Below are 10,931 nucleotides of genomic sequence, written 5' to 3' on the forward strand. Positions count from 1 at the left end.
GGGACCCCTCACTCTTAAAAATTGGGGTCTACCTGTCCTTTTCTGGGTCCCATCGGAATTAAGGTTCTTATTACTCTTATTAATGATTCAAATATAAAATGCAGACTTGATTTGGACACAACAAAAGTTTTGAAGGGGGGAAGGAGGGGGGTGACAATGCTGCTGCACCAGAGCTGTAACTAAACATTTTTGCGCCCTTCGGCAGAAAGTGGATTGGTGCTCTCCCTTCCACATTCCAAAGCATGGACAGTGCACGCCGAAGGCGTGCTGCAAAAATGTAGGGACGTGGGGAAGGGGCATGGCCACATAATAGTGCCTATTCACATTACACTACACAGTAGTGTTGCTTTTACACATTGCACCAGGTAGAACCTCCTATACACACTGCACCAGGCAGAGCATATTATACACTTTGCGCCAGGCAGAGCACTTTATACACGTTGCGACAGGTAGAGCACGTTATACACGTTGCGCCAGTCAGAGCACATTTTTTATTATCCTTTATTTATATGACGCCACAAGGGTTCCGCAGCGCCCAATTAGAGAGTACATAAATAATCAAACAGGAAAACAGCAACTTACAGTTGATGACAGTATAGGACAAGTACAGGGTAAATAAACATAGTTACATCAGCAGATGACACTGGAATAAGTATCAGGTGGCAGAAGACTGCTGGATGTGGTACAGTTGAAGATTATTAAAGTAAGACAAAGGATAAGCACATAAGGGAAGAGGGCCCTGCTCGTGAGAGCTTACAATCTATATGGGAGGGGTAGACAGACAGGGGTGACACAGATAACGTGGAACAGAGGGTTAGGATGAGATTTGGCTGGGTTTGGTGAAGAAGTGGGTCTTGAGAGCCCGTTTGAAGTTTTGTAGAGAGGTGGAGAGTCTGAGGTGGAGAGGTAGGGAATTCTAGAGAACTGGAGCAGCACGTGAAAAATCTTGGAGGTAGGAGTGGGAGGAAGTAATCCGTAGGCAGGAAAGTCATCGTGCATTAGCAGAGCGAAGAGGACGGGTGGGAATGTAAAGAGAGATAAGATCAGAGATATAGATGGGAGAGGAGTGGTTGAGGGCTTTGTAAGCGAGTGTAAGAAGCTTGAAATGGATTCTGAAAGGGAAGGGGAGCCAGTGAAGGTCTAGTAAGAGAGGAGAGGTGGACGTAGTGCGTTTGGTGAGGAAAATGAGCCGGGCAGCAGCATTGAGGATAGATTGGAGTGGAGAGAGATGTTTGTCAGGAATGCCAGTCAGGAGGAGATTACAGTAGTCCAGTCTGGAGATGACCAGTGAGTGGATAAGAGTCTTAGTAGCATCCTGGGTCAGAAAGGGTCTGATCCTGGAAATATTTTTTAGATGAAAACGGCAGGTTTGTTAGAGGTGCTGAATGTGTGGTTATACACATTGTGCCAGGTAAAGCACATTATACACATTGCACCAGGCAGAGCACATTAAATACATTGCACCAGGTAAAGCACATTATACACATTGCACCAGGAAGAGCACATTAAATACATTGCACCAGGTAAAGCACATTATACACATTGCACCAGGTAGAGCACGTTATACACTTTGCGGCAGGTAGAGCACTTACACATTGCAGCCACCACCTCAGACCCCCAGTCGTCGTCCCCAGATGCCGCGGGAACTTTCCACAGCAAGCGCAGCCACCACCCGCTTCACTCACCGGCCCCGCACTCTCAACATGTGGCTATACTTGGCATCACCCCTGTGGGAACCCCCAGCCGTGTTAACAGCCAATCCATCCACATACCAGTGGTGTAAGTGTCAAAATGCAAGGCCAGTGTGTTGATGTAGGAGTTTGTGGCTGGAATCAGAAAAGTAGCTTTATACAGAGACGCAGCCATCACTGGTGTAATAGAGAACTGCAGCCATTCCGTGAATAAAGGAGCAAACCACGTAAAACAGCAGCAGTCTCCACTACTGTGTAAAGAGGCCTCCTTCATAAGTTTACATCTCAAAAGTCCACACAGTGCCCTAATGTATGATGAACAATTTTAGCTAGTACCCACCTTTCAGCATTTCTATGCAGATTGGCTGCCTCGCAGTGCGTCCCCAGGGACCCACCCACTTTAGAAAATTGAGTCGCAGGTCCTCAAAAGTGGGTAAAATACGCGCCATGGCGCGTTTTTGCTATCACTGGTTATAGTTTCAAACCACTATTATAATGGCAGCATGAGGTTTCGGAGCCTTCAGCCTGCTGCAGAGTGGAACATATGGCCGCTTGCAGATTGTGACTTGCATGAATGTACACTTCCTGTTCCTGGGAAGTGTGTGCATGCAGGTACGGATAGTGCAGAGGGGTACGCCTTTCAGCTGCATCTACACTTATCACCAAAGAAGTGTAAAGGGCGTTCCGGTATCTGCTAAACCTAACCCACACACACACACCCCCCGGCACTAATCCAAGCTCGTCTTAGTTTCGGTGTCTGTATCCTGTTGGGATGTCAATGTTGAGATTTTGGCGTCTGTATTTCGACAGCCGAGATCTTAACCGCATCCCCTTTTCTAAGTACAAGCAAGTGCAAATGTACTAGCCTGCAGGCGCCAGTGCGATTTTGTCGATGTAATGCGGCAGTAATTGGTTTTGCCTTTTACGTTGTGTACACCTTAAATCTACAGGCCTAATCACAGAAATTTGCAGGTTTTGCCTTTTAAATTATTGGTGCATTATAAATATGGGCGGCATCGCCAAGAACACACTGGTGTTTGCAACGCGCAGGCTGTTACCTTTGGGCCTTAGGGTCACCCTGAACTGCATAAATGTTATGTTTGTATGTCAGTATTTTATTAACTGTTGCAGTTTTGGTACTTGCTGTATGAGCCCAGACTGTTCCCGCCTCATGGAAACTGTGAACCTACTAGGAAAGAGCAGACCCTATTAATGAAGCCCTATGGAACGAGGGAGTTAAAAATAAATAATTGCATGATTTTGGTGGGAAATGATCTCTTCCCACAATAAAGTGTTGAAGGGAGGCCTAGCGGAGGAGAGGTGTTCACGGAGTGTAATTAGGTGCAAGTCAATGAACCATGTAGAAAAATGAGAAGCTTGTTACAACAGATCCCAAATATAGGAGTGACTATACATAATAAAACACTGCCCTAGGCAGCGTTTGGCTGATAATAACAATTGTTCATCATACCATCTACGGTCGTTCTGTGCATGAGAAATCTCATAACAGTCAATAGAACTTTTGAATCAACTTTCTTCTGCAATTAAATCTTTGTACTGCTAGAGTTCCCTATGTTTGTCTCCACATCGGAGTAAGGAGTAACTTTACAATGTTTCTCTATCGTCCTAGTGGATGCTGGGGTTCCTGAAAGGACCATGGGAATAGCGGCTCCGCAGGAGACAGGGCACAAAAGTAAAGCTTTACGATCAGGTGGTGTGCACTGGCTCCTCCCCCTATGACCCTCCTCCAAGCCTCAGTTAGATTTTTGTGCCCGGCCGAGAAGGGTGCAATCTAGGTGGCTCTCCTAAAGAGCTGCTTAGAAAAGTTTAGCTTAGGTTTTTTATTTTACAGTGAGTCCTGCTGGCAACAGGATCACTGCAACGAGGGACTTAGGGGAGAAGAAGTGAACTCACCTGCGTGCAGGATGGATTGGCTTCTTGGCTACTGGACATTAGCTCCAGAGGGACGATCACAGGTACAGCCTGGATGGTCACCGGAGCCTCGCCGCCGGCCCCCTTGCAGATGCTGAAACGAGAAGAGGTCCAGAATCGGCGGCAGAAGACTCCTCAGTCTTCTAAAGGTAGCGCACAGCACTGCAGCTGTGCGCCATTTTCCTCTCAGCACACTTCACACGGCAGTCACTGAGGGTGCAGGGCGCTGGGAGGGGGGCGCCCTGGGAGGCAAATGAAAACCTAATTTGGCTAAAAATACCTCACATATAGCCTCCGGGGGCTATATGGAGATATTTAACCCCTGCCAGAATCCACTAAAGAGCGGGAGACGAGCCCGCCGAAAAAGGGGCGGGGCCTATCTCCTCAGCACACAGCGCCATTTTCCTTACACAGCTCCGCTGGTCAGGACGGCTCCCAGGCTCTCCCCTGCACTGCACTACAGAAACAGGGTAAAAAAGAGAGGGGGGGGCAAAATTGTGGCAAAAATATATTATTAAAGCAGCTATACAGGGAGCACTTATTATAAGGCTATCCCTGTCATATATAGCGCTTTTGGTGTGTGCTGGCAAACTCTCCCTCTGTCTCCCCAAAGGGCTAGTGGGGTCCTGTCTTCGTTAAGAGCATTCCCTGTGTGTCTGCTGTGTGTCGGTACGTGTGTCGACATGTATGAGGACGATATTGGTGTGGAGGCGGAGCAATTGCCAAATATGGGGATGTCACCTCCTAGGGGGTCGACACCAGAATGGATGCCTTTATTTATGGAATTACGGGATAGTGTCAACACGCTAAAGCAGTCGTTTGACGACATGAGACGGCCGGACAATCAATTAGTGCCTGTCCAGGCGCCTCAAACACCGTCAGGGGCTGTAAAACGCCCTTTGCCTCAGTCGGTCGACACAGACCCAGACACAGGCACTGATTCTAGTGGTGACGGTGACGAATCAACCGTATTTTCCAGTAGGGCCACACGTTATATGATTTTGGCAATGAAGGAGGCGTTACATATAGCTGATACTACAGGTACCACTAAACAGGGTATTATGTGGGGTGTGAAAAAACTACCTATAGTTTTTCCTGAATCAGAAGAATTAAATGAGGTGTGTGATGAAGCGTGGGTTGCCCCCGATAAAAAAAATGCTAATTTCAAAGAAGTTATTGGCTTTATACCCTTTCCCGCCAGAGGTTAGGGCGCGCTGGGAAACACCTCCTAGGGTGGACAAGGCGCTCGAACGCTTATCAAAACAAGTGGCGTTACCCTCTCCTGAGACGGCCGCACTTAAAGATCCAGCAGATAGGAGGATGGAAAATATCCAAAAAAGTATATACACACATACAGGTGTTATACTACGACCAGCTATAGCGACAGCCTGGATGTGCAGTGCTGGGGTAGCTTGGTCAGAGTCCCTGATTGAAAATATTGATACCCTGGATAGGGACAATGTTTTACTGTCTTTAGAGCAAATAAAGGATGCATTTCTTTATATGCGTGATGCACAGAGGGATATCTGCACACTGGCATCACGGGTAAGTGCTATGTCCATTTCGGCCAGAAGAAGTTTATGGACGCGACAGTGGTCAGGCGATGCGGACTCAAAACGGCATATGGAAGTTTTGCCGTATAAAGGGGAGGAGTTATTTGGAGTCGGTCTATCGGATTTGGTGGCCACGGCTACAGCCGGGAAATCCACCTTTTTACCTCAAGTCACTCCCCAACAGAAAAAGACACCGACTTTTCAACCGCAGCCCTTTCGTTCCTTTAAAAACAAGAGAGCAAAGGGATATTCATATCTGCCACGAGGCAGAGGAAGGGGGAAGAGACAGCAACAGGCAGCTCCTTCCCAGGAACAGAAGCCCTCCCCCGCTTCTACAAAAGCCTCAGCATGACGCTGGGGCTTCTCAAGCGGACTCGGGGGCGGTGGGGGGTCGTCTCAAGAATTTCAGCGCGCAGTGGGCTCACTCGCAGGTAGATCCCTGGATCCTGCAGATAATATCTCAGGGGTACAGGTTAGAACTAGAGACGAATCCACCTCGCCGTTTCCTGAAGTCTGCTTTACCAACGTCCCCCTCCGACAGGGTGACGGTCTTGGAAGCCATTCACAAGCTGTACTCTCAGCAGGTGATAGTCAAGGTACCTCTTTTACAACAAGGAAAGGGGTATTATTCCACTCTATTTGTGGTACCGAAGCCGGATGGCTCGGTAAGACCTATTCTAAATCTGAAGTCCTTGAACCTGTACATAAAGAAGTTCAAGTTCAAGATGGAGTCACTCAGAGCAGTGATAGCGAACCTGGAAGAAGGGGACTTTATGGTATCCTTGGACATCAAGGATGCGTATCTCCACGTTCCAATTTACCCCTCACACCAGGGGTACCTCAGGTTCGTCGTACAGAACTGTCACTATCAGTTTCAGACGCTGCCGTTCGGATTGTCCACGGCACCTCGGGTCTTTACCAAGGTAATGGCCGAGATGATGATTCTTCTTCGAAGAAAAGGCGTATTAATTATCCCATACTTGGACGATCTCCTAATAAGGGCAAGGTCCAGAGAACAGCTAGAGATGGGATTAGCACTGTCTCAAGAAGTGCTAAAACAGCACGGGTGGATTCTGAATATTCCAAAATCCCAGTTAATTCCGACAACACGTCTGTTGTTCCTAGGGATGATTCTGGACACGGTTCAGAAAAAGGTTTTTCTCCCGGAGGAAAAAGCCAAGGAGTTATCCGAGCTTGTCAGGAACCTCCTAAAACCAGGAAAGGTGTCTGTACATCAATGCACAAGAGTCCTGGGAAAAATGGTGGCTTCTTACGAAGCAATTCCATTCGGCAGATTCCACGCAAGAATTTTCCAGAGGGATCTGTTGGACAAATGGTCAGGGTCGCATCTTCAGATGCACCAGCGGATAACCCTGTCTCCAAGGACAAGGGTATCTCTTCTGTGGTGGTTACAGAGTGCTCATCTATTGGAGGGCCGCAGATTTGGCATACAGGATTGGATCCTGGTGACCACGGACGCCAGCCTGAGAGGCTGGGGAGCAGTCACACAAGGAAGAAACTTTCAGGGAGTGTGGACGAGCCTGGAAACGTCTCTTCACATAAACATTCTGGAACTAAGAGCAATCTACAATGCTCTAAGCCAGGCAGAACCTCTGCTTCAGGGAAAGCCGGTGTTGATCCAGTCGGACAACATCACGGCAGTCGCCCATGTGAACAGACAGGGCGGCACAAGAAGCAGGAGTGCAATGGCAGAAGCTGCAAGGATTCTTCGCTGGGCGGAAAATCATGTGATAGCACGGTCAGCAGTGTTCATCCCGGGAGTGGACAACTGGGAAGCAGACTTCCTCAGCAGACACGACCTTCACCCGGGAGAGTGGGGACTTCATCCAGAAGTTTTCCACATGCTGGTAACCCGTTGGGAAAGACCAATGGTGGACATGATGGCGTCTCGCCTCAACAAAAAACTGGACAGGTATTGCGCCAGGTCAAGAGATCCGCAGGCAATAGCTGTGGACGCGCTGGTAACGCCTTGGGTGTACCAGTCGGTATATGTGTTTCCTCCTCTGCCTCTCATACCAAAAGTATTGAGAATTATACGGCAAAGAGGCGTAAGAACGATACTAGTGGTTCCGGATTGGCCAAGAAGAACTTGGTACCCGGAACTTCAAGAGATGATCACGGAAGATCCGTGGCCTCTACCTCTGAGAAGGGACTTGCTTCAGCAGGGTCCCTGTCTGTTTCAAGACTTACCGCGGCTGCGTTTGACGGCATGGCGGTTGAACGCCGGATCCTAAAGGAAAAAGGCATGCCGGAAGAAGTCATTCCTACTTTGATTAAAGCACGGAAGGAAGTAACCGCGCAACATTATCACCGCATTTGGCGAAAATATGTTGCGTGGTGCGAGGATCGGAGTGCTCCGACGGAGGAATTTCAACTGGGTCGATTCCTACATTTCCTGCAATCAGGATTGTCTATGGGTCTCAAATTGGGATCTATTAAGGTTCAAATTTCGGCCCTGTCGATTTTCTTCCAGAAAGAATTGGCTTCAGTTCCTGAAGTCCAGACTTTTGTTAAGGGAGTGCTGCATATACAGCCTCCTGTGGTGCCCCCAGTGGCACCGTGGGATCTCAATGTTGTTTTGGACTTTCTCAAATCTCATTGGTTTGAACCACTAAATAATGTGGATTTGAAATATCTCACATGGAAAGTGACAAAAGCCCATATCTGATTTTCCATTCGGACAGGGCAGAACTGCGGACTCGTCCGCATTTTCTCCCTAAGGTGGTGTCAGCATTTCATCTGAACCAGCCTATTGTAGTGCCTGCGGCTACAAGTGACTTGGAGGACTCCAAGTTACTGGATGTTGTCAGAGCATTGAAAATATATATTGCAAGGACAGCTGGAGTCAGAAAATCTGACTCGTTGTTTATATTGTATGCACCCAACAAGATGGGTGCTCCTGCGTCTAAGCAGACGATTGCTCGTTGGATCTGTAGCACAATCCAACTTGCACATTCTGTGGCAGGCCTGCCACAGCCTAAATCTGTAAAGGCCCACTCCACAAGGAAGGTGGGCTCATCTTGGGCGGCTGCCCGAGGGGTCTCGGCATTACAACTTTGCCGAGCAGCTACGTGGTCAGGGGAGAACACGTTTGTAAAATTTTACAAATTTGATACTCTGGCTAAGGAGGACCTGGAGTTCTCTCATTCGGTGCTGCAGAGTCATCCGCACTCTCCCGCCCATTTGGGAGCTTTGGTATAATCCCCATGGTCCTTTCAGGAACCCCAGCATCCACTAGGACGATAGAGAAAATAAGAATTTACTTACCGATAATTCTATTTCTCGGAGTCCGTAGTGGATGCTGGGCGCCCATCCCAAGTGCGGATTATCTGCAATAATTGTACATAGTTATTGTTAACTAATTCGGGTTATTGTTGTAGGGAGCCATCTTTTAGAGGCTCTTCTGTTATCATACTGTTAACTGGGTTTATATCACAGGTTGTACGGTGTGATTGGTGTGGCTGGTATGAGTCTTACCCGGGATTCATAAATCCTTCCTTATTGTGTACGCTCGTCCGGGCACAGTACCTAACTGAGGCTTGGAGGAGGGTCATAGGGGGAGGAGCCAGTGCACACCACCTGATCGTAAAGCTTTACTTTTGTGCCCTGTCTCCTGCGGAGCCGCTATTCCCATGGTCCTTTCAGGAACCCCAGCATCCACTACGGACTCCGAGAAATAGAATTATCGGTAAGTAAATTCTTATTTTATGGACTGTAACTCAATCTGCATAAAAAGTCTTTTGCCCAGTAATGCTATGAAGCCCCCTAATCCCCATTTTAGTATATGCACTGTTTGCATAGGCATACACTGCACAACTCCCCCCCCCCCCCCCCCCCCCCCCCACACACACACACACACACAGTGTCGGACTGCGGAATGAAGGGCCCACCGGGGGAATGCTGTTGTAGGGGCCCATGCTTAAGGGTGTGGCCAGGCTGCACTGGGGCGTGGCCAGCTACCACAGAGGTTTGCCTAACCATTACAGAGTACATGTTCTGTTCCCATGGTAAATATATAATAAACCATATTCTTATGAAGTATAATGTAACACATGTATAATGCATAATTAAAGTGCACTAGGATAGAGTGTGTAACCTGATCCATAGAGGAGGAGGAGGGCCCACAAGCAGTGGGGCCCACTGGTAGTTTCCCCTGTTCCCTTGTGGGCCAGTCCGACCCTGCCCCTACAAGTATTAAATTGCCAGTGTTGTGTATGCATACATATTTATGAATAATGTCAGAGATACGGATGATTTCAAAATTGTCAAAAACGCTGCGATATATGGGCAAATGAAATAAATTCAGAGGGTCTTTGCCTAATGCTGAGTGCAGTGTAAGAGGGTTAAGAAAGAAAGAATTAACTTGCTAAATACACCTTTAACACTCCAAGCTGTATTCGATATTAAGAACAGGGAATGTTTGTTCCACATACTGTAATATATGCGAAGCTGACCACCCCAAAGTCTTTCCCATGTGGTCAGTCCTATGCTAGCAATGACTCTTTTGAACATGATAAACGCTTTTCTTTTTATTTGGTTTGAGGCCTAGCTGCACACAGCCTTAAAAGGGAGGACATCCCCAAAGCACAGCAGCTCTTATACTCCCAGAGGGAGTCTCCTGACACAAGTTAGATTTAATGATCTTAAAAGGAATGTAAACGAAATGTAACTACAGAAAACTGTATAAACAATTTTAGCAATAATTAATATAATAATAATTTGCAACAATACAGCTGTATGCCGCTTTGTTACCAAGTTGTGAGAAAATGTTCTCCACTAGAAATGTTATTGCCTGTATTAATATGAGGGGTGTATTTACTAAGCTTTGTGTTGTAAAACCTTGTCGCTTTTGGTTGTGTTTGTGGATGAAATTTAAATAGGCAATGCTTTCTCTAGCCGTGTTTTGCCAGTAAAATCATTGCCCTTAAATTTTGTCCATAAACATGATCAGACGCGCTGGGTTTTAGTAAAGAAACCCCTTAGTCTCTGGCTTGTTGTGAAGTCCTTTGTTTCCTGACATAAATGGAGATATACTTTATTCATTTTGTTTTTCTCACTTTTTACATTTTGTTCTCAGGCCATCTTTATGTTTTTTTCCTTGTTGAGTAACACTGTCATAAATATGAATTTCCGTTACTGTCTTTCCAGAAAATACCAAAAAGGCGCAAAAGTACGTTTACGACTGATTGACCTGGAGATGACGTCGAGGTTCCTAGGAGCTTACACAGATACAACCTTGTTGGAGGCGGACGCAGTACTTCTAGGACTGCTATAACACATTGCTAGAGGCAGATACTGCACCTCTAGGACTACTGTAACATTGCTGCAGACAGACACTGCACCTCTAAAACTGCTAGAACACAAAGTACCAATTTGAATAAAATATTTAAAAGTATGGAAAATGACTGTCATTAAACTGTCATTATACTTTGTGTTTTATTTTACTAAACTAATGATTGTAGATGACAAACCTCTAGCTAGCCGTTTTGCTATGTGATACGGGGTGTGTGGTTTGGTAACCCATCCATATTCTACATCTGCCGTACATTTCTTCCTTTCCCTTTTAATACCAGACTTCAACAGTCAAAAAGAAGTTTACCTCCAAGTTTAATGTCCCAGACGTCCTGGACACTTTGTGGGTTTTGAAGAACATTTTCCTTCAGATCTATGAATTTGTCTTTCAATCTTTATTTATTTATGTTTTCTCCTTCATCCACTAGGGGACACTGGAGCA

General features: G+C 46.7%; 1 protein-coding gene across 1 annotated transcript in view; it reads left to right on the top strand.

The window, feature by feature from the left end:
* The window catches only part of MRPS28 (mitochondrial ribosomal protein S28), a 175,253-nt gene extending 164,628 nt beyond the window's left edge, over positions 1–10,625 (top strand). Inside the window, exon 3 of the mRNA XM_063923937.1 lies at positions 10,346–10,625. Coding sequence (XP_063780007.1) covers positions 10,346–10,472 — 127 coding nt within the window. The 3' untranslated portion in view covers positions 10,473–10,625. The remainder of the gene's footprint in view (positions 1–10,345) is intronic.
* The last annotated feature ends 306 nt before the right edge of the window (positions 10,626–10,931 follow it).

This window comes from Pseudophryne corroboree, chromosome 5, assembly GCF_028390025.1.
Source record: "Pseudophryne corroboree isolate aPseCor3 chromosome 5, aPseCor3.hap2, whole genome shotgun sequence".
NCBI lineage: Eukaryota > Metazoa > Chordata > Amphibia > Anura > Myobatrachidae > Pseudophryne > Pseudophryne corroboree.